Here is a 25,015-nt window from a genome sequence, read left to right as displayed (position 1 = left end):
GGCAGTGAGGAACTCATTAATTTTGCAAGTAAGTGAGATCGTGCAGTATTTTTTCTTTTTTCTTTTTGTCTGACATTGCATTTAGCACCCTGTCCCCCAGATTCATCCACATGGCCTCAAATAGTGTACCCCCTTCTTTTCCAAAGTGGAGCAACGTTCTATTGTGTGCACATATATTGTCTTTAGCCATTCAACCTCCGACAAGCACTTAGGTTGTTTCTCTGTCTTGGCTGTTGTGAATAACGCTGCACCGAGCATGGAAGTGCTAATATCTCCTCCAGCTCCTGATTTCATTTCCTTTGGATATAGGCCCAGAAATGAGATTGCTTGGATCATAAGGTACTTTCCTTTTTAAATTTTTTGAATAATCTTCATAATGGCTGTAGCAATACACATTCCCACCAACTGTGCACGATGGTTTCCTTTTTTCCACATTCTCACCAACACTTACCTTTGACTTTTTGATAACAGCCATCTAACAGGTAATAGCTTGTTGTGTTTTTGATTTGCATTTCCCTGATGATGAATGATGCTGTGCACCTTTTCATGTACCTGTTGACCATTTGTATGCCTTCTTTGGAAAAGTGTGTATTCGGGTCCTTTACTCATTTTAATTGGGTTATTTGGATTTTTGCTATAGAACAAAATATACTACTTGTATATTTTGTATATTATCCCCTCTTTTGATAAATGATTTGCAACTATTTTCTCCCATCCCATAGGTTGCCTTTTTACTCTGTCAATTGTTTGATTGTTTCCTTTGCTGGGTACTTGAAATATTTCCTAGTCTTGCAAGTTTAAAACCACACTGGGAATGTACTTTTGTCTTTGTCGAATTGCGAAAAAGAAGAAAAATAAGAAGAACCTATAGCAGCAAATTTTCAGGAGAGGAGTAGACATAAGCTAGGTTGACATGATTTGGCCAGTGAGAGGGCAGTGAGGAAATGGAAGGGGCGAAGAGAGTGAACCCCACGAATCATTCACTCATTTGTCGAGGGTTTGTTAAGGACTTACTAGTGTGCTTTCTTCTCTTGAGATTTTGCTTTAGTGGATAAGTGTTACATCTCTTCCTTGCTGTTCCTGTAACATTTTGTACCTTCTTTTATTTTAGCACTTTTAATATCATACTTTGTTTATTTCTCATATGTCTCTTAAGACAATGAGCTCTTTGGGGATAAAGACAGGGGAAAGGTTTTATTGATCTCTTTATTCCAAAAGCTCATCACAAGGCCTGACATAGTAAGCATTCAATCCATTTTTTAATTAAATTATTTAATCCTTGCAACTCTGTGAAGTAGTGACGGTTAGCCTCATCTCACAGAGGAGGATGTTGAGACTCAGGGTAGCTACAACTCACCAAACGTCACAAGCCGCAGGTGGCAGAGCTGAGACCAGAATCCAGGCTTTGGATCCAGGTCTCTTTCTCTTCCGCAAACCAGGACTGCTTTGACATCTTTTCTCCTGGGGTGATGGATTCAAAATGACTTATTCATTGCTTTTCAAATGCCTCATTCTATTCAAAATCACCAGTGCAGTCTGGGATGTGGACAGCAGGACAGATCAAACCTGGTCGGCAGATTCCCACAGTGCCCGCCGAACGTCCCGTCGTGACTGGGCCGAGCCACCGCACACTGCACTCTATTAAGATTAACCACATGAAATTGCTACGTTATGTCCAAAAAAGAAATTGAGTATAAGCATTTCCTATGACTTGACCTAACAGGGGATAGTGCAGCTCTTTCTCCAGTACGAAACTAAGAGTATGGTCCAGTAATATACATTAACTAGTATGAAACTAAGCAGTATGGGGGGGAAAAGATTTGGGAAAGACTAACAAGATTTGTAACCACGTTCCCTAAACTTTCTAAGCCTGATTTCTTAGTCATCATAATGGAGGTGATAATTTCTTCCGAAGTGGCTGTTGTAAAGATTGAATGATGTAGTCAATGTGTATAAAATGTCTAGCTTAGATCCGACCCAGAAGTGGCACTAAGTAAATGGCAGCTATAAATGGCAGCTACTTAGGATCACAAGAGGACATGAATGCTTTTGATATAAGGTGTTTATTTAATCACTAGTATGTATTTCCAGGGTTTATTCTGGATCAGAATATCTAAGTTGCTATGTGCATTTTTTATATTATTTCTTTGGAATTTCTAGTGATAAAGCATATTACTTGCCTCAGAATTGAAAGGTCCCCTATTTGAACCACGTAACTGTTGCCTGCCAAGTAATGACTGTTAGTAAAAGATAATCTTCCCCAGGGAAGTACTAACCAAGCAGTACGGTTTCAGGGGAAAACATTTACATGAAATTGCTCACAGAATTCTCAGGAGCATTGACTGCTCTGAACTCTAGCCAAAAAATCTTCTTTCTGGCATGAAAACTACTAACGAGATATGGCTGCTCCAGAAGCAATCTCGGTAAGTGTCCGGCATTACGTTCACTCCCAGAGTTCTCTGGTCAGCAGTCTGTGGCCTAAACCAAATTGTCTCTGAACATAACAGCATTATTTTGTTTTAAAATCTATGTTTTAGCAACACAAACTTCTGGAAATTGAGCACCCGTCTGTATAACTGAGAAACATCAAAATGGAGATGCTTTAGGGAAGAAAAAGAATAATAGTTCAATCTACACTTAAATCCCCAACCAGTTGTTTCATGGGAATCTAACTCTGTATCTTCTTGATAGAATTGTAATATGGCCCTTGGATATACTATGGAAACTGGATATAAGACTTGACTTCATGATCTCTGTACTTTTCTCTCAAAGATACAGCTAAAATGTGTAACAATTTCAGTCTACAAACTAAAACGTGTCAAAATGCATTCTTTGTTTTCGACAATTTAATTTTAGACAGTATGGCTCAACCCAGTAACTTCCATATACTCTCTTAAATTCTGCAATTAATTTCTCAGGCACTTGAGGTATAAATGCAGTAAAACAGGGATTGTTTTCATCCTCCTGCTCTTCCCACTGGCATTGTCAGTGAACTCAGACGGCATGAAGGTAAATGCTACCAGGAGAACAGACGACATGCGCCTTAATCAATTCATACTTCAGCTGTGACACACCTCCCCTGGGGCTGACTCTCAGCTCTGGAAGTGCCTACAGACACATCACTCCAGAGGGGTGAGGAGGGGTGTCTGACTCTCGTGCTTCATCTGCTGGGTCCTGGTCCCGTGGCTGCCCTCAAGGTACCTCAGAGGTAATTTGTCCTGTGAAATCGGGTGAAATCGGGTCTCGCCACAATGGTGACTGGACATTCTGTGGGTGTTGACTAAGCTCCCAGTCAACTCTCTTCAACTGCTAATGTGGCCAAGACTTTGCTGGGTTCTTGTCTGATTTCCTGTGCCTGTTGCATCCTTCCAATGAGGTAACCCCAAGATCTCTTAGAGTGCCACGTGTTCTCTCCCACTGCGAGTCTATAACCACTGTTATAATCCCACAACAAGCTCAGGCAGAGCAGTGTTTGGCACTCCCCAGCCCTAAGAGACCTCACTGCCTATCCTCCAAATGGTGGAACAGAAAGCCTTCTCTATAAGTCTTGCTCGCCTTCAGCATAAGGCACAGACACTGCTCATATCCAAAACCTTAAGAGGCTCTCTAGCATCAGACCCCGACCCCAGAACCCAGCTCGAAGGGGCAGAGGCAGACACAGGGCTTCCCAAATTTACATATGACTCCTTCCCCTCTACTTATCTTTCCCCTCTTCCTTTTCTGAAACTGTCTTTTAGCTAGTATGTGTGTTGTAGGAGTTCAGGGCGAAGAGAACTCTTCAGAAAGTTTGCATGTGTCGGCATCCTTCTATCTGACGCAGTCCAGCATCTCTTAAACCAAAGAGCCAAGAATTCTCCATGCTTGTTATTTAGGTTCCCCAAGGGCCCCTTTCTCCTTCTAAGCCAGAGATGGGGATGAGGCTCTTAGATTATAAGTGAAGAAATTCTACTTGGCATTTGATTACAGAACAGTTCACATTTTCCTTTCCCACAAGTATTATCTACAGAGAATGAGACCTAGGCATTATTATGAACCACTTGTTACATCACTCATACAAATGGTTTTAATATAAACCCTTCTACCAACCACAGCATTCTATGGCTCCGGGCCAGGCTTTTTCATCCTCAGCACTGGATGTCTCCTGTAGACCGCTGGCCTGGTCACTGCAGCATGTTTAGCATCATCCCTGGCCTCTACCCACTAAGATGCTAAGTAGCACCCACCCCCAATTTCTGACAACCAAAAGTAGCTCCAGATGCTGCTGAATGTCCCTGGGTGGGGAAAACACCCTCGGGTGAGAACCACCACGACAGCCCCGTCCTGAAGCAGCCTGTCATGCCTGACAATGCTTCTAAGTATTTTGACGACCGTGTGCTTCTAAGAAGCACTCTGTAGCTGTAACTACGCAAAATGACCTTTCTTTATCTTCCCTATGAGTCAGGGAGCACAGATTATTATCTCCATTTCCACAGATAGAAACTCCAAAGCATTCAGCTTTCCCAATCGGGTCATGGAAGTCTGTACTTTCATTTTGCCCCTCTGAAAAATGAAAATGATAATCTCTGTTTTTCTTCCTTGGCCTGAGATCAGGCATTAACTAGAGAGAATTGCCCTTTTATAATCACTGTTCCCAAACTTCTACACCAGGCAGCTTCAAAGATAAATTTATATTTGCCTGTCTTTCTATCTCATGGACATCAGAAATAAAACCTTCAACATAAATAAAATGGCAGCAAGGCACATGTTTCATCAATGTAACTGCCAAATTACACAGAGTAAAAAATCAATTCCAGCAAAAGCAGTAATAATTGAAGTTGTTTTTTTCCATCATGCCCAGACACAATGCAATTTTTAAGACACAGATATTAATGTGCCCGACAGGCCTACCACGATAACCTTTGTGACACCAATCTAGCACTTGGATATGAGCGCAGATAAGCTATAGATACAAACAACTATAAACTGTCATCTCTACCACATTTTATTCACATGGATTTCAGAGGCCAAGAAATTATACTGGAACGTACAATAGTTTGTGAGTTACAAAAGTACTTGGCTTCTCATTTGCCAAGACTAGCTAAATTGATCCTAAAAATATGGAATATTTTAAGATGGCTGAGAATCACCAGAAAAATCTGTCTTGTTGGGAAATAAAATACACCTGTTTTAACTATGAGCGCTTGCTACTACCTGAGTACTGTAGATGGGATGCACTGCATCTGTGAAAACCCGGGCAGGGACTACAGCACTCTGTATCTATAAATGGACGGCATTAATCAGGTTCAGAAACTGAATTGAATGGGTCTCAATAAATGTCATCTAAGTGTGAGTGAATAAGGGATCTGAGACTAAAAAACATATTATACCTAAAAGAAATTAGGCACTATGCAAATAAATTAGTAAAATTTGAAAGTAAACTCTGACCTGATAGAACGATAATGTTTAATTTAGTGTATTTTATTGCCACCAGCTGCATAATCTTAGTAACTGAGATGTAGAATGAGCCCACACCACTTGCTGCACAGAGGCACTTTTAACTCATTTGCGTTGCTAAAATGCATTATACTGTCCTTCCCTAGACGTTAGTGAAAAGATTATAACTTAAGCATGAAATATAGCAAAACAGGCAATTTTTTATAGTTACTTTAGTAATCAATTAGAATTTCATGTATTTAAATAGAAACACATTTCTAGCTGGAAATCTGAGTTTGTGACAAGGTATATTAATCACAATTGTTCTAGTGTCATTTAACATAAATAAATTTTAAAATAAAGCCTTCTGATAATCAGTGATCCGAAGCTAAAACTGTCACGGAAAATCTAAAACTCCTGCAAGTGAAAAGGAATAAATTTTCAGACAATATCCTGCGTCTCTGCCTGTGAATCTGGAAGGTCTTGCGCGCCCCCTAGAGGTTACTTAAATAATTTTCACAGATTTGAAGTTTACTCTCCTAAAACATGTTTGGGTAAAACATTAAAATAACTTATCGGCGTTTTATTTTTTAAAGAATTACATATTCATAACATAAAGGTTATGGAATAAAAAATTACTCATAGTCCTAACATTTGGAGGTAATCCTATTAATTATTTTCATATATAGTATTACTTAATACATGCACATACATTTTTATGATTTTTTTCTTAAAACATACTGTAAATATTTACTATGTCTAGTTTTTGTGGTTTTTAAAAATTTTAATGCATTCCTCTAAAATGCGTTTTATTGGAAAATTATTATTTCTTCTTATAAGAATTTCTTAGTGAAAAGAAAAAAAGGGGGGAATGGGAAAGAGGAAGAATTTAAATAAAATTCAACAAAACTCAATAACCACTCAGGAGTGGATCCATAGGAAGGAAATCCATAATCTGTGGAGGCAGCTTGATTTCTCTAAACACAAGTCAAACTAGACACCACTTTTTTGTTTGTTAGGATTGCAAAATATTATGATATTTTTATGGTAAAAATATCATAAAGATATTATGAATAATATTCACATTTCAGATATAAAGTGGTCATTAACATTAAGTTATATAGCTGGTTATGTAGGTTAACCCTGGATTAGACTATTAATCTAGGGTTGCAGGCCAACAATAACATTGCCGAAGCAGTAAGGTTAAAGTAATACTGCATTTGAATTAACTGGGTAATTGCCTAGGTTTCCTTACACTTGTTCCTGATCTAATTTCTCCTCCCCAGTAGTTTACTCTTTAGAAAATAAAGCCACCTGTGGCATATTAAGTATTTGTCAAAATTAGATGTGACTTTTTCTCTAAACTAGGCCTGATCATACTTTTTCAATTCTTTTGAATAAAACAATGATGCACATATTAAATAGTGTGGGTATTCTTAAATAATATATACTGGTAATCTTAAAGCAGATTTTAAAACAATCTTAAACTACATTCTGATTTTGACATACCAGATTAGATTCCCTGCTTATAGAGTTAATTATTTTTTTTGCACGTTCAAACGCTTAGAGAATACAGGTGTGAAGGACTTTGCCCACAACCAAACAACTGTTCCATGGTGGAGAGGGGTTTCCATCTTCCCTTTCATCTGACGCACAAACTCCCGCAGAGGAGATATTCAATCACAGTAACTCCAAGACCTCATCTGAGGCAAGTAGAACAGAAAGATCCTCTCCATTCCATGACAGCAACATTAAGCAAAAGTCTGTCTCAATTTTTGAGCAGACTTCTTACTTAACTTTGTAAAGAGTACATGTTTTATATGGTTGCAGTAGTGTGAAATTGATCTTGTTGAGAAAGTGGCACCCAGGTCTTGGCAGAACCATGGAACAAGATTTAACAGTCGCAATTTATTCCCAGCTTTTGCCCAAGTATGTTTTTAAAGGAGAAGTGGTGCAGGAAGTTCAGATGGCTGTTAAATGCATAGGCAGTATAAGTGGGTTTCAAGACTATTTAAAAAATGTGACCATAATATTCCAGAAAAATCTGCTCCATTATTGTTAATATAAATTGAAAAAAGATGGATAAGGATTTTCTTCTGAGACATAAAATATTCTCTAACTGACTTTTAAGACAAATAAAATGTAGATGGCTGGTGGTTGTTTGTTTTGAAAAAATTTTGTTGGAAACAACTGTATAAGACAAACATTTAATAATAAGACTTTAACATTTCCAGGTGTGAATATCTTTTTTCCAGCACTGATTTTGGTCATAGAGAAACAGTGATTCTTACCGTAACCAATAATTTTCCTAAAACATTTGCACCTAGTACATAAATTAATGCAATATAGCCCCATTATCATTTATTAAAGGGAGTTGAGCACGGTAAAAAGAAATGTTATTACCTACACACTTAAACTGGTACACCACATGGTCACTGGTGTCGAAAGAATGGAATACAACATCCCATTGCTCCAGAAGGTGAGAAAGGTAAATTCTAAGAAACTTAGACTGATGAGAGTGAGTCTGGGCAAGATTCTAGCCTTGGATCCCATAGACAGGGAATCAATAATCTATGGAGGCTGCTTGATTTCTCTAAACACAAGTCAAGCCAGACCTCACTTTCTTACTTGAAAGGATTGCAAAATCAGTGCCTCAGGAAAATATGAAAAATACAGAGACACAGACTCGAGGCTAAAACAATGAGGCAAATATTACATAGATTAATGATGGTGCTGCCCTGAAAAATGCTGATTGGACATTTGATGTCAACCTACAGGGGCATTGCCAAGAGAGTGTTGCAGGACTCTGTCTCTGTCTCTGCCAGTCCACGTTTGTCTTAGTCAAGAAGATAATGATGAAGGGCATGTTTATCCAGTTTGGAGATAACACGAAACTAAAAGGGTGGGCAAATAAGGATAAAAAAAAAAAACCCCACACAACTCAACAGGCTAGAACAGCGAGTCAAATTGAATTAGATAAAAATCATTGGGGACAATATTAGGTCCTATATTCGAGTCCAAAGGAAAAAATAATAGTGAGGCCATCCAAAGGCTAATTTGAACTTGTGCTGCTTTAATAGAAAATTGATGGCTAGAATAAGAAAAGTCCTGATCTTTGCTAGTCACCCACGCCAAGAACGTCATGAGGGGAATAAAGCGTGTAAAAATCCTATCAGCGTGGGGCCAGAAAAATGGTCAGGAAGGTCAGAGTAGGATCGGACAGAGGCTCCGAGAGGGCACCTGGGCAACCCCAGGAGACAGCTGTTACATGCAGCCCCACCTGGCAGGCAATTTGGTTTGGAGAAATCTTAGGTAGCTGGCTAGTTTAGAAGTCAGGATGGGTCACAATTAGGGTCAAGAGATCTGAGGATGGCAGTAGGATTCCCACCAGCAGGAAATTTAAGAACAAGATCTATTCAAAATCAAGAAAGGTTAGAAGGAGATCTTAGGCAGTGCACTAGGGCGCTGTTGGCATCCGGGGTCCAGACAAACTATTTCACCATCAAGCACTATAGGCCCGATGCCTACATGCTATGAGTTTCTCAAGGGTCTTAAACAAATTGTTGGCTCCAAGATACATAAAGAACACTACGATGTTAAAACTGATATAATATTAGATTGTCAAGTCAGCTGCAATCTAACGCTTCTATGGTGACATGTAAATAACCCCTGACATGGAATGTGAACGCATTTTAATGTGCTTACACACTGTGCGAAGGTGCATCCAAAAGTGTATCTGGACTAGGCCGTGTTAAGCACTCAGATATGAAGAACAGACTATAGAAAAGTCATTCTGAGAATTTACATAATGGCCAAACATAGGGGATGCCAAGGCATGACTGGAATGGGAGAAAACCTGAGAACCCTGGCCTTGTTCCTGGTGCATCAGGTCCTGGGCCTGGCTGGAAAGAAGGACGTCCCTTAGAGGATGCTTAAGAAACCAGAAAAACATGTCTGGACTCTAAGATTCCAAATCTGAAGCACGTAATGTAATTCCAAATCTGTTGCTGCCTAATTCCTAAATCAGTCAGGAGCGACTCGAGGACTGCAGCCGGATCACCCGTAGAGGTGAGTCAACACAGGGAGCAGAGCCAGATAACTGGGAGGAAGAAGAGACCAGGTAGACACGACCCCTTCTCGGTTTGGGACTCCACACTTCAAGACGCGTAAAAGCAAACTGGAAGCTACCGAGAAGACTGCGGATAGCCTTGGAAAGACCAGAGCCTGAAGAAGGAAAAAATGAAAGGGATCATGAGAGGTCTCCTCAAAAATGGGGAGGGAGTGCAGTCCCCCATTTAGAAAAGATACCCGGTTTGTCTTCTATTAACACAAGGGGTAGACAAGGATTAGGTGGTCAATGCTCTCCAAGAGGATGAATTTTTACTTATCGATAGGACAGGCTTTCTAACGATTACCTAAAATCCCAATTAACTATTGAGTTGACTGAGAAGGAGTGAGGTGGCCACCGCTAAAGACTGGGTGACCACTGGGACGGCGGGTTGTCCGAAGCCCAACACTGAGGGGATTGTCGCATAGATTTGTACTTCAGGGTTTTTAATACTGTGAGAATGCTTTTAGAATCTGGCTTCCATGGTTTGCCTGCTGCTTCTTAGGATATCTTGGAGATACAGATATGGGTGAAAAGGAATCTGAAATGGCCTTTAGAATAAATGTTGTAACAGATATGGAGCCACCGGGAAGATTAGATCCAGTTGACTTTCTTATCAGTTGCTGAGATGCACAATTACAAATATCTAATAACCTTGTCGTGTAAAAGACCTTCACACCTACAGGAGGGGAGGTATTGACAAATCCCTAATATTCCTGCCCTTGTATGGGAGAACTAGGAGGAAATGGGAGTGGGAGACTGCTGAGGGCATTCCATTGGGTCGTTTTCTAACCACAGTTGAAATGCTCTTCACGAGTGTGACTCCAATTTGGTGCCTGCAATGACTGATATAAGCAGGAAGGGACCGTGCTGGCTCCCGCAACAGGGCCAGCCACTCCCCACTCAGCATTTCTCGTTTTTCCAACCACGAAAAGAGAAGGGGAAATCTCTGCCCTCCCAACATTTGAACAAAAGCCCTGGGATTCTCCAGGGCTGGACAAACTTGGGTCACACACCTATTTTTAAGGGATTAATTTGGCCAGAGGACTGCTATGAACTGTTGTCTTAGTCCTGACTGTGGCCTAACCCTGAGCCAGTCACCACAGCGAACCACCACACGGCCGGTACTTTCACAACTGGCCTCAGCTCATCAAGCCCCACACCGTGAAACCTGACATAGACTATGGCTGCTCCACAAAGGTAAACACATTTTACTGAGGCTCACTCATGGATTAAAAGCTTAAATTTCTACATTATCTAAAACCCAGTTAAGTATGATTTTAGACCATCTTCCCAGCTCTATTAAGCACAGCGGGGAGTAATTTTTTTGTCCAGATTAGAAAATGCATCCTAAATGGAGTGTTTCGAATAGCAAAGAGGCACACTAATATCCACATACTTCTGCATTTATACGAGCTCCATGCATCTTTATCCTCTGACATCAACTTAATTTTATCTGTACTTTCTGCACCACTAAGAAGTCCCCAGGGGCTGAGAAGAAAATTTGAGAGCTTCTATGTAGTTATTGTTGCTAGGTAACAGCATCCTTGGAATCCAAGTGTTCAGGCTTTGAGACACTGTGTGAAGTCACGGGTTCATAAAGGAAAACCTTTGGTAAATAGGTTGTTTAGGTGTGAGTATATTGATGTTCTCCCTCTATAACAAATGTTCTTGTGTAACCTTTGAAAAATAGTGTATTTCTAGACCTCTATTCTTTCCTTTGAATCCAGCTGTTATTATTGTTCCCATGAGGACCCAAACTTCTACCTGAGATGGAGTGTGCATTCTTTTTTTTTCCCCAAATCATCCATAATTATCTCAGTGCCTTGAGCACTAAGCCTAACGGGTTTTAGTTAAACAAAGCGCAAGTAGCCTTGAGTATCTGGACCCGGAACACGGACTATATAAACTGGAATACTAGTAAACTCTGAGTTGATTTATAGCCATATTCCAGCTCTTTTATGGTCCATGGCCTTGAAATGTTCTATCACTCTTCAAGTAGGAGATGCTGAGGAGTGCCATTTTGGCTTGCCCACCACCTTCTCACCTCCCCCCCCCAAACTGCAAACCATCTCTGGACTCTCAACTCGAATTGTTGCTTACATGTTTCTCCCCTAGGATTTTATCAGTCAAAAACCAGCTTGAGGTTATAATTTAACACCTACTTAATCCATAAGCATAAAATTAACAAGCAGCTATTTCCCTTTTTTGGCGGAAGAGGGGTGCCCAGACCAACCTGTAAGCCCCCTGTGAATAGAATCATCTTAATCAAGGAATAAATCTAGCTCAAGAATGTTGCCAAATAAGTTACCTGTATCAGGTTACTGATTTGGAACAATAAATTTAGAACTTTAAGCAGCAAACAGTATTCGCTAATTCATTGATTCAAAAATATTCTTGGGGACTCTGGAGGGGTAGCTCTGTTGGTTAGAGCATCGTCCTGATGCACCAAGGTTGCAGGTTCAATCCCCGGTCAGGGTACATACACAAAGCAATGAATGAATGCATAAATAAGTGAAGCAACAAATCAATGTTTCTCTCTCTCCCCCTTCCTCTCTCTCTCTCCCTCTGCCACATTCTCTTAAAGTAAATTAGTTTTTTAAAAATTCATGAAATACTTGCTATAGACAGAATCTGTTCTAGGCATCAGGAATTTTTAAGGATGAATAAGTGAATGTCCTTGCTTTTAAAAGTTTAAAATATAATGTAGCATAGTATAATAATAACGTACAATGGAGATGACAGAGGCAGAGGTAAACACAAAGTTACATACATAGATGAACTATTTGCATTATAAAATCTACTGTTTAATTGACAGGACCCCATCAGGAAAGTAAAAACGACTCAGGTTTTCCAAAGGGACTTTAATAGAGAAAATTGGTTACAAAAATGGGAAGGGCTGGAAAAGCAAAAGGGAGAAGAGAAAGAGGTCACAAAAGCCAGAAGCTGCTAACACCCTTGAATCTGCTGTGATCTTATTCAAGATACTGCTTCAGGTATTTGTGGACCTGCCTAAAAAGATGAGGCCACTTCAGCTGTGAGTCTGGAATCACCCCCACTGCTCCAGCAGCAATCACGAGCAACTACAGCGCCACCACATGGCCAGAGCCAGAATCAAGAGCCTTCCCTCCCCCTTCCACCTTCTAACCTTTAGCCACTTCTTCCAAAGGGCAGCATCTAACACAAAGCCAGAGACACAGGGAGCCCAGGACCAGGAGTACAGAACAATGTATAGAAAGCAAGATATGAGGTTCAGAAACATCACATGAATAGTTGGCACAAGCCACAACAGAGGTTTCACTGTAAAGCTCTGGCAATCCTGAGCAAATAATTCTTCCCTAGAAGAGAGAGTGCATCAGTCCAGTTTCTGTTGCAGATACCAGAAGTCCATTTGGCTAGCTTAAGCAGAAAGAGATCTAATGCAAGACTAGTGGTGCTTGAGAAGTTGATAAGTACAATAATAGGCTCCAGGCTGGGCCACTGGAAACAACTCCCAGGTCACAATACAGATTGGCCCTCCCAGGGGACTGAGAGCTCCACCACAATCGGGAAGCTGGTGCTGACTTGAGAACCACAAAAGCTAAAACCAGAACTCCAGATCCCTACACTACATAAACCGTACCAACAAAATGAGTGCCTCCGACACCAACTCTGACATCACTTAACGCCATCCGATCCAGGAAACATAAATCACAGCCACAACCTTAGCTGCAAGGGAGTCTGGAAACATAGTTTTTATCTTTCCTGGAGGAGATGAGGACACATGCTAAAGGAAGCAAATCCACACAGTACCCGCCACAGAAGGCATTTGGTGAAATGTATAACATTTAGATGGCATTGGCAAGCTCCAGAGGACAAGAGGCATGTCAGTTTTATTCTCTTCCCAGGACTTTTTCACCACCTGACAGTCATCACTCAATGAATATCTACTCGCTGAACGAGTAGAGACATGTACATAGCCTTCTGTGTTGTTGTCAAGTTAAGGTTGGAACTACAAAACCAGGAGTCTTGATGATGACAAGCAAGAATGCAATATCCTACAAACATTTATTAGGTACTAACAGTAAGCTAGGAGCTGGGTATAAGCATAATACTAGATACTGAGGTACAAAAAGGAATGAGAACCAGTCCCTGACCTCAAGGAACTCAGAGCCTGGTAGGAGAAAGACAGAGAAGGCACATAAAATTCAACATGGTTCTGTGCTTTGTTCAAGGCAAACACATTGTCTAATTGATAAAAAGCAATTGGGAGCAGGAAACACTGCGAGTAGTTGGCTTGGGTATCTGTCTACACTTCTTCCTACACTCACTTACGGCTACCTAATCACTTTATTCTTCTCAGCTCAGTTCTACCTTTGCATGCTGAAGTCTTTGAGGATGTCATATTATAGTGTTTGTATAGATTCAACTTTGCTCTGTGAATTTCAGTATTTTTGCTAAAATGAAGTTGCTTATTAAGTAAACTTTATGAAGTCAGTTTCCCACTGACTTCATCCTACTTTTGTTATTCGCTCTACATGTTAATCTCTCTGCCAGGTAGGCCTGCTCTACCCATCTGGACAAATCCCCTGCAAAGCCATCTCTTATTCCCTCAGGTCAACAGTTTGCTGAGACTGCTGTTAGACCGTGAGATCCTGAAAAGCAAGGCTAAGCCTCTTGTGAAGCACTGTAGGTCAGTGCTGTACATCTTTAGTGCCTAGAGTAGCGCTTGACACAGAGTAGGCACTCAAAATGCATGTACTGGAAGGCTGGATGTAGTTTCCATTGATTTGCCTTGCCAGTTTAAATATAGCAATAGTCTGTGCTTCAGCAGGAGTCCTGATGGGTGTCTAGGAAGATGAAAGGTTGAATCCAGAGCTGTCTGTGGCGGCAGAGAAGAGTCAGCAAAGGCCACATGTTAGAGCATTCAGGAGTGGGAAGTGAGCAAGCAGGCGCCTCTGCTGGGTGGCATATAGAAGCTGTCTTCTGTGTGCCCTGTGTTTACTGCCAACTGGAAAGGGGACAGCCAAGGCCATCAAGCTAATGACAGAGGCATAATGAGGTTAAAAACTGTAGGTGAATCCAGCCCCAAACTGGAATAAGGACCAAGGTTGGTATTCAGGCTTTGATCTATAAATAATGTTTCTCTCCACAGACAGTAACTAGATACTGGGTTTAAGACCTTCCTCCTTAACAAGTATTTACAGGTCAAGTATTCTGTGTGGGCAACTGAAAGAAAACTCATGTTCAGTCTGGCTCTGAGCAGAACAGCTATTCATTTGTGAAATATGAAGAGCGTGTCACGAGCCGGCCTGAATGGAAGACCACCCCAGCCCCATATAAAGATGAGCGAAGGGTATGAGATGGGCTAGTCTAAATTCCACACTCAGATCGAGTCAGACAAAAAGGCAACTTTAGATTTCGGATGTACTATCTGGCTCCTTAAAAGGGGTTTGTTGTTGTTGTTGTTTTTAACTAAACTGCATTTATTTTGATTCCATCTATCTTTTTGAAAAAGCTTACTTCTCACACCATCTTCCTGAATGGATGATGCTGGGGCATTTTTTCTTCCATTAAAAAGGTCCCTAGAAGAAATTGCTCCCAGGCCTGGAATCAGCACTTCTTCTTCCAAGCCAATTGGTTTGTTTGTACCGCTTGGACACCGTGAATTTTTTAGCGGATGTTGTGTTGCTAGAAAGGCACTTTCATAGCTCTGAAGGGACAATGGTCCAGATGATCCTGAAAGTTCATTTTCTTCCTCCTCAGAGAGCAGACTCAGCAGATGTGAGCTGAGTGATAGAAGCTCAGACTGGTCCCAGCTGCTGAGCTCCCAAGGCTAGGCCTCTCTGACCAGGCCACCGCCTCCCCCAGGACTTTCCGTCATCACACAGTCACATAAACAGACAAATGTCCACCTGATCCTCTAAAAGGCCCAGCATTACAAGGCAGGGTTCATCTCTACTGAAATCTTGGCCACAGTGCACTCAGTCCCCCTCTGACGAACCCAAGCTGCAGAATAATGAGAATTTGGGGAAATGTGTACTCCACTACGTCTCTGCTGTTATTTTTAACTCCATTCTGCATCTTCTCCATGTCTCCATCTTTCACACTGGTGCTGTGTATATGAAACCTCATTGCTCACATGTAGAAAATATACAGGATTCTAGAATTGCCTTGTTTTTAACTTAAAGCTTTGACTTGTTAATATATTTTCATGTTTCAAGAATTACAATATGAAAATATATATAGTGTTTCATCCCCTCCCATTCCTATCATCCATTAACTTAGGCCCCGGAAAGGAAATCACTGATACTAGTTTGTTGTCTGACCCTCCAGAGTTTTTTGTGCATATACACATACAGACAAATATATTTTTGCTTTTCCCATGTTTTTCACACACATGTTGTTGGCATGTTGTAAACATTATTGATCTGAATGAACTTTAGTTATTTTTTATTAAAAGTGTTTTGGGAGAGTTTTCCATATTATATATAAAACATCCTCTTTCTTTTTTATGGCTTCATAATAACAGCACATTGACAAGCCATCATTTAGTTAACTATTTCTCCATTGAGGGGCATTTATGTCGCACACATTTTCCCCCGGTCTGTAGTTTGCCTTCTCACTATCTTCAGTTCAGAAGTTTGTATCAGATTCTCAAAAATATGTTAAGAATCACAGTCTTACAGACCTATCTATACCCAAACTTGGTATAAACCTCTAGAATGCCAATAAGTGTAGACCACTCTAAGTCCAGTGAGTAAAGAGGGTCTCAGACACTGGGGGTTACTTACATCTAAAAGTATATACCTTTTATTTCTATGTCTACACTTGGGTCGTTGTGAAATGGCTTACAGAATGTGGAAGATTACCCTATGAAGAGAGGAAAAGTTCTTGGACCCAGAAGGAGATGATTTAAAGAGAATTAAAATTAAATAAAATAAATTGAATTATATTACAGCAAATAATAGCTTTTGTAAAGTGGCAAAAGTAAAAAATATAAAACAGTAGTGAGTTTAATGAGTTCAGGGTGAAGAATTCTTTTAAAAAGCTTTTTGAAGAGAAGTTAGAAATGTTTAAAGCAGCAAAGTTAAGTCAGGTTTATTTTCCCTCAGAAAAAAGGGAAAAATAGCTTAAAATTTTTTACATTCTTGCAGTGATATGTTGATGAGGTCCTGATATTCCACTTCTAAATTTTAAATATACTTTTTTGCCTCTCCAAAAAATTTTACTGGCTTTCATCATAAGTAAGTCAACATAATGTTGGCTACATTATACTTTTGAAATACAAACCCTAGTAATTCTAATGGGAAAAAAAAGATGTAATGTTTTTTATTGAAGGTGAATATAAATAGGAAATGAGCTTAGAAAGATCTTTGTCTCTAGCAGGTAGAAAGGGACAAATGCAGTCTTCAATATACCTTAAATGATTGTTACATTATTAAATATATGTTAAAATACATTGTTTTCATGCAAGTCCCTCTTAAATAAGACCATAACCCAGTTGGACCAATGGCAAGTGGGAGCAGAAGTGAAAGGAGGAAGAGAATAGGCTTCGGGGTGGACCCCCTACTGCAACATACATTCCCCTTAAATTAACTAATGATCACCACCACAAATATTAAGGTATGAAAAGATCATCAAGAATTCACATAGTTCTTAAACATTTCACCTACGTATTAACAATAATAAAACTATTTGAGTAGAAGTTTGCCTGATTTTTTAAATGTATTTTTCTAAGTCTCCATCATCTAGCAGGTATGTATAAATTTGGTCTTTCCTTATACATCCTTTCCCCTTTCTCTTTCCCTTCTAACAAATAGGTGCTCAATTATTATTATACTGGTTATTAAATGATGCATAGTAAAAATCTATGCCCAGACACCTGGAATCCAGCCACCCTACCCCCAATCTCACCAAAAAGTACCCATTGGTAGACATAGGAGAATAAACATGCAACAGTGATACCAGATATCATTGAATGATCGCAGAACTTAGGTCCACAAAGCTAGATGCACCCATCTTCTCAATGCAGCCACCAGCAACCCATCAAAAGTAGCACTCACCATGAGACCCATGAGGAATCCTGATTTAAAACACAGTCATCTTACCAGAACTTGCTAGAAATTTTCTCTCCAACTCCAAGTCTTCAAAATGAATTCCTACACCAACTGAATTCTGTTTAACTCTGCTATATTTCTTGGTTTCAGATGGTTATACCACCGATGACATCGAGTTTTACTGGAATGGCGGAGAGGGAGCAGTAACGGGAGTCAATAAAATTGAGCTTCCTCAGTTTTCAATCGTTGACTACAAGATGGTGTCCAAGAAGGTGGAGTTCACGACCGGTGAGGATGTTTCCCCCAAAATAAGTCAGGAGCACTGTGAAAGAATGAAGATGGTTTCAACCAAGTGATAATCTGATTTTTTTTTTCAACTCAGGGTCATATCCACGACTGTCACTGAGTTTTCGTCTAAAGAGAAACATCGGTTACTTCATTTTACAGACCTACATGCCTTCCACACTGATTACAATTCTATCCTGGGTGTCTTTTTGGATCAACTATGATGCTTCTGCAGCCAGAGTCGCACTAGGTAATGCATTCTCGGTACTGCAGAGAGCTGGTGGAATGTAGCTTTAAACAAATAACCAATGTCTGGAATTATAAGCAATGGTCTTCTCTCATACAAGCCAAGGAATAAGATTAGTATAGAGGACACATGGGCAAAGCCAAAGGGGGGTAGGATCAAGGGTGGGAAGTGAGGATGGCTGGGGTTGGGGAGAGTGGTGGGAGGAAAATGGAGACAACTGTACTTGAACAACAATAAAAAATATGGGGAGAAAAGAATGCTTGATAAAAAAACATTTAAGCGCAAGCACATACAGAGTGAATGTTTTACATTGTAATACTTTTTTAGCATTTTACCAAAATTAATAAAAAAGAAAACCTTGGAGTATGTTCAATATTACATAAGTGCTTCTTAGGGTATATTTTTAAATCCTTACTACATTAATTTTTACTCACCGTGTGATGATTTTCTCTTCAGTCCCTGATTGTTACAGTGGAGGACATTTATAATACATTATCAAACGGATTTGAAGAAAGCTAGATGTCGTTACTATTAAAAAGCTATGTCGAAAGTTGGGAAATTCTCTCTCTTGAACATTAACTGAAATTAAATCATATTGATCTGAGTCTCCCTGAAGTGGAGCTCACGCGCTTGAGGAAGGCACAGACAATTCATCAGCTACGTTAATGATCTGTGATCAGCACAGAGTAAAAATGGTTTCCTTCCTGAGGGAACAAAATTCAGAATTAATCTTGTCATGGCTGAGTAGTTGCTGCGAGCTGTAAGGCTATTTTTGAGACTAAAGGCTTCCTTGGAAAGTTAGAATGTATGAGGTCTGTTTGATGAATCGGAGCATGGGTGGATCTGTCTCATTATTTTATCATACAGCCATTTCAGTTTTCACTTTCTGGGGCTTATTCTCACACACACACAAATATAAAACAGCATGATTTCTGGCTAATATACACACTTCTTCTCTTCTGAGATTACTGACCGGGGCTAGATGATCAGCATACCCTCTCATACCTAGATTAATTGTCATCGCTACAGCTTACTTCTAACACCTGAGTGCATAAGGCTCACAAAGCCAAGTACTGGCGTCCCTGATCAACCTTTGAACATTCCAAGACTACAGAAAGTAAACAAATAGTGTATCATATCATACGCATGTATCTGCACGTCATTTGAATGTGAACATGCCTATGTGTATGCTGTGGTTAAGGAAAACTCACTGGATGAGGTCCACTGCAGAGAATGACAACTATAAAGGTCATAAATTGTGGTTCTCCTTACACATCAAGCCTCAAAGCTATTGATATTTTAATTAGAGGTCAGCCTATAAATATGCTGACTTAGCCTGCACTTAGAAATGTAAAACCTGTCATATTTTCACACTTGTGTAAGTACAAAAGACATTCATTGAGTAACCCATCTTGCACAAAAAATTTAAACCAAGGAGTAAAAGCAGAAATGCCACAAGTGGGTTTGTACATGAACTGTTCGTTTCTGTCAAGGACATTAGCTAGAATTATATTAGTTGAAATTTAAAATTTTATTCAAAAGTAAGACTGCTCAGGATGGCATTTCCTACCAGTGTGGCACAACTGAATTCATCACTGATCTAAACTAATTCAACTTTTTGTATGGTAGTCTGGACTTCCTACTTCATCTGTCCCCCTGAAAGTTAAAGAGTCAACTCAGGAAATCTATCTGGAATTATCTGACCAGGCAAATGAGTGCTAAGTTATTTTTTCCCTTTTCATTTTCTACCTTCCCTACACTTCGCAAGCTTTCCTTTTTTCTGTATTATTCATTTCATATGTTCTGTCTTTAAGGGCTGCCATCAAGTTTCAAGTTTTCAGCATTCTCTGCGTTTACTTTAAAAGCTGTTATTTACCAGCTCCTTGCTTTTTTTGCCCCTAACTGGGTGATCTACAGCAAAATAACTAATCTCAGAGTTTCTCTCTATTCAGCTATAAAATTGAAATGACACACCTGCCCCATCACACTCAGCAAGCTGTTGTGACAGCCACATAATTCATAACTAATGTTTAAAACTGTAAAATGCCATACAAATGGGCAATATTAGTATTACAGCACAAACCATCTACATGAGATTCCAACTTCTTTTACACTTCTTGTTTTTTCCAATTATCACTTCATCAACACCAAATATTTATTATGCAGCCACACAAACATTATGTGGTTAAGAATGCTATATTTAACAAAGTAGATAGTGCAAAATCTTCATTTTAAGAACTTACAGCTGTAAACTTCTTTAACAAATCCACGCTGAATTATTTAGGATGGTTTTCTTGGCTCCAGGGAATGAACTCATTCTAGGTTCTGGGATCAAGAAACTAGAGGTAATATTTGAAAATCCAAAGCAACAACATGTTATTATGTCTTAAAATACACCAATCAAATGCTTAATGCAAATCATGAACTTTCTTATATGCTTCTTCTTTTAGTGTTGTCTCGCTATCGATTTATTTTAAAATGTAATACTGACCTTGTGACCTAGGTGTATTATAGATTCATGGAGTGACGTCGATTTTCTCAACGTGGTCACCAACTTCCAGCAAGGTAGTGGCCGCTGTGGGGATCCGTATCACAAGGACAATTTAGAGGGGAGATGAGATGCTAAAAGAGGGAAGAACGTAGATGTAGCATGTAATAAAATGAGGAGTATTTGACCTCGGACAGTAGGCATATCAATGGGATTTTGATATGCCTTTCCAACTACCTGTCTTTTTTATTCGTGCATTATTTTTAATGGTTTTTAACTCTCCCTTAATGATGCATTTCATTTTATGATTTGTTCATGAACTGTGTAGGGGCTGCAACTTCATCTTGCAAAATGTCTGCCTTCCTGCCCAGCCAGTGGCTTACTGCCTTATTGCCATCCTTCTGGGGCCTCAACGTGGGAATGACATCTGTCCTCTCAGTCTTACAAAGGGCAACTTAACAAGTGCAGTCAGCTAAGATGTGTCTTTCTGTTTTATAGGAATCACCACGGTGCTGACAATGACAACCATCAGCACGCACCTCAGGGAGACCCTGCCAAAGATCCCCTATGTCAAAGCGATTGATATTTACCTGATGGGTTGCTTCGTGTTTGTGTTCCTGGCTCTGCTGGAATATGCCTTTGTGAATTACATCTTCTTTGGAAAGGGCCCCCAGAAAAAGGGAGCGGGCAAACAAAACCAGAATGCCAACGAGAAGAACAAACTGGAGATGAATAAAGTCCAGGTAATGTATTAAACGTTCCTAACAAGACTCTTCTGAAATGTATCAGCAGCATGGTGCTCAGGGCTCCCACAATAGAGCAAAAAATACATATATTTTAGTTTATTTTTAATAAACCTCAAACAACCCTTCATTTTCCATATTTGAGAACTGAGGATAGAAGGTAGGTGGAAGTTTACATAGATTAATAATGTACCTGGGCCTAAAATTCAGCCTCAAGTTCGTTATTCTAAGCTATGTAGTTATAGAACAATATGCAAAGGAATAATTCCAGGTCTGCTTGACAAATAAATAAGAACTAAAGTGAATGAACTCTGTACTCTGAAGTGGAAATGAGACAATACAGCACAGTGGTTACAACCACAGACTGGAATCAACCTGCTTGGATTCAATTCCCAGCTCTGCCACCTGCTGGCTTTATAACTTCAGGCAAATCAGCCTGTGTAACTCCTCATTGAGTGCCAGCTCGCAGCATCTTGTCTATAAATGGAGGGTATTATGGTATCACAGTTATAACAGTTAAATCAGGTTTCTTTTTTAGTTTAGCATTTGAAACAATACCTGGAACATAGTAAGTACTCAGTAAGTAGTAGCTATTATTATATATTGTACAAGATATTGTCATTCTTTTTCTTTTGCTTTTTATTGGGAGATCTTATGACCTATGTTCTCAGGGGATGGAATTAAATTAAATTAATGCTCTGTTTATTCTTTTATTTATTTATCTTCATTGAATTTTTCCCATTATAATGCTCTGCTTATTCTTTTAAAACATCTCTGTACTCTCTACTTCTATGCCACTTTCACTGGAATTAGTTTAAAATTACGTACATTAAAATACTGCATTCACTACAGATTGTTTTCAAGATGGCACACGGATGACAACCCAAATATTCATTCATTTAACCACTGTTCCGAGCACCGGGTATACTGCTCTGGATGAGACAAAGTTCCTTGCCCTCAGGGAGCTTAGGTTCTAACATGGGAAGACAGGCACCATACACGCAACCCAGTGTTACAAAAATACATTTCAGTTAAAGGTACATTCTAGGAAGAAAGTAAAGCAGGGTAATGAGGATGAGAATGGTTCAGGTTCAAGGGAACAGGGAACTTGGATCAGGTGATCAGGAAGACCTGCCTCTGTGAGGAATTATCATTTGATGTGAGACCTAAGAGAAGAAAAGCAGCAGCCGTGCCATGTCCCACTAGGCTCTGAGGCAGGAATTGCTTGATGTCTTGAAGTACTGAGAGAAGACCAATGTAGCAAGAGCACCGTAAGTGAGAGGGAAAACACACTAGTATGAGATGTGGCTGGAGAATCAGGCAGAAGCCAAATCATGAATCTTCCAGGTGTATCTTCATGCTCTTTAGCAGGATCTCAAATCTGGACAAACACTGCCAGGTAATTAGAAAATGATAAACAAAGAAAACATACAGGCTCGACCACATGGTCAAACTTCAAAGCAATGCATTCAAATAAATTTTACTCGACTGTGAAACACTATGCTCGATGCTGACGGAGAAAAACTAGGCATGACACTTGCCCTTGAGAACTCTCTCATCTCGCTGGGAAATACTCATATAAGGTGGCTGGATTATAAAAGGAGACAGTATAGCATTCATTTTGATAACCACGTCTGAAAGGAAGAAGCTTCCCACTGTGTGACTGCAACCCTAATAGCTTTCTAAGTATTTTAGCCATAGTGTTCAAGGACACCTCCTTTGTGTTGTCATCCTCAACTCACTTGCCCAATCACCCTACTAGCTGGCTTTCCGCATCGCTTAGTGTGTGCTAGCTGACACATCTTGGGGGCAGGCCCTACATAGATAAGGCGATACATTCAACGGTTCCACTGGTAGGAAAACTCAGAAGATGTGTTCTACATAGACACGCAGAAGATAGGAACAGTTGGGAAGGCAAGATGGAGAAAATGGCTTTTCAATTACTAGAAAAGCAATGTACTATAGAGAGATAATTAAATGGAAAGGTCAAGCAAACTAAAATCTATTTATTCTAATAAAATAAAAAGGTTATAAAACAAACTTTAACCAAACATTTTGGGCATTTACCGTGACTCCACATCAGGATATGAGAAATTTTCTGCGGTGGTAAAGGAAAAATAAAGGCAGGAAGAAAGCCGCATTTATTATATCATATCTAGATGTATACAGCATATTGCGCTGACGAGGACTTAGTGACTGGCTAATGAATAATTTAAAAGTTCTCATCTAACTGATCTTTATTTCATCAACAGTTTGTTTGCATAATACTGAGCTTAAACATAGTAAGATTTCATTGTATCTCAAACCAGGAAACTTTTATTCCAGAAGAATAGAGTTTTGTTTTGTTTTTAATTTGAAATACAGGAGAAAACAGAAAAATCTCTCAATTGTCAAGAGATGAAATAGTTAAAGAAGAAAAAATGTGTTTTTATCCATGGAAAGCTAGACTAGGAGTCCACAAATGCTTTTCACAGAAATTTAAGTAGACAAAATTGTGCCAAAATTCAAAAACAAAACATGTTAAGACATGACAAAGCAGTTAATAGCAGACTAACCCTCCTATAGATTAAAAATTATTAACCTTGAGAAGAATTTTTAAACTCTGTTTGTAGACATGGAAAAGTAACGAAAAACCAAGCAAAAACTAGCGGGAAGTCACCCCTCAAATGGAGGCAACTACACTTCATGAAATCTGTTTTTACATCACTTTTTCCCTGAGGCCGCTCCTCAATCTGGGAAATGTAGGACAAAAGAACTTAAAAAAAACTGTAGCTTTTACTTTTAGTGGTCTGATGAATCAGAGCATGCAGTTTAGTATTTCCAGAGTTCCTGAAATTTCCAGAAAGAAGTAAGCTACAGGAGAGAGTTAAAGTCTGAGTATAAGCTTCCCATGAATCCCTGGCTAATCCTTGAACTGCAAATGTATAGGTAAAATGTCAAGAAGTCCAGAAGAGAAAAACAGTTGGAAGGCTGAAAAAGCAATTAACAGAAATTTTACCTGTTGTTCTCCGTATGGAAGTCAGAGTTTGGAGTTTGAATCCAGCCATTTGGGGCCAGTTGGTAAATAAATTAGGTTTTTCATAAAAACCCCAAAAGCATCATGCCTCAGGAGTAAAAACTAGGTCACAAGAATAAAAGATTTTCCTTGGGTTAAGGGGGAAAAATAGATTTACCCTAAACAAAAAACCAAGTCTCTACACATTCTAAGTGATCCGTTAGTAATTTAACTGCCTGTGAAAACATTTTTCAGGGAAGATAGCAGAATCCAGAGTCTCTGTCATGCATCAGCAACATATCTAGTCTATAATAAATTACTAAACATGAGAAGAAACAGGAAAATATGCCCATAGTCAAGAGAAAGAAAAAAATTAGTCAGCAAAAACAAACCTGCAAAAAGCCTTAGATGCGATTTAGAAGGTAAGGACTATCAATAATAACAATAACTATAATGAATACATTTAAAAATTCATAGGAAATAGCCCATAATTGGAAACAACCAAACTATCTTCTAACTGGTAAGTGGTTAAACAAACTGTAATCCATCCACACCATGAAATACTAGTCCAACAAGACGTAATGAACTGTTGATACCTGCAACAACTTGGATGGCATTCAAGGGCATTATGCTGAATGTAAAACGCCAATCGTAAAACAGTACATGCTGCATGATTCTATCTGTGCAACACTCCTGAA

General features: G+C 39.4%; 1 protein-coding gene across 1 annotated transcript in view; it reads left to right on the top strand.

Annotated features, from left to right (window-relative positions):
• Nucleotides 1-25,015, top strand: part of GABRB1 (gamma-aminobutyric acid type A receptor subunit beta1) — a 318,721-nt gene that overhangs the window by 271,477 nt on the left and 22,229 nt on the right. Inside the window, exons 6-8 of the mRNA XM_024573757.4 lie at nt 17,710-17,847; nt 17,942-18,094; nt 21,078-21,322. Coding sequence (XP_024429525.1) covers nt 17,710-17,847; nt 17,942-18,094; nt 21,078-21,322 — 536 coding nt within the window. The remainder of the gene's footprint in view (nt 1-17,709; nt 17,848-17,941; nt 18,095-21,077; nt 21,323-25,015) is intronic.

This window comes from Desmodus rotundus, chromosome 4, assembly GCF_022682495.2.
Source record: "Desmodus rotundus isolate HL8 chromosome 4, HLdesRot8A.1, whole genome shotgun sequence".
Lineage (NCBI taxonomy): Eukaryota > Metazoa > Chordata > Mammalia > Chiroptera > Phyllostomidae > Desmodus > Desmodus rotundus.
This window is presented reverse-complemented; position numbering and strand designations above follow the sequence as displayed.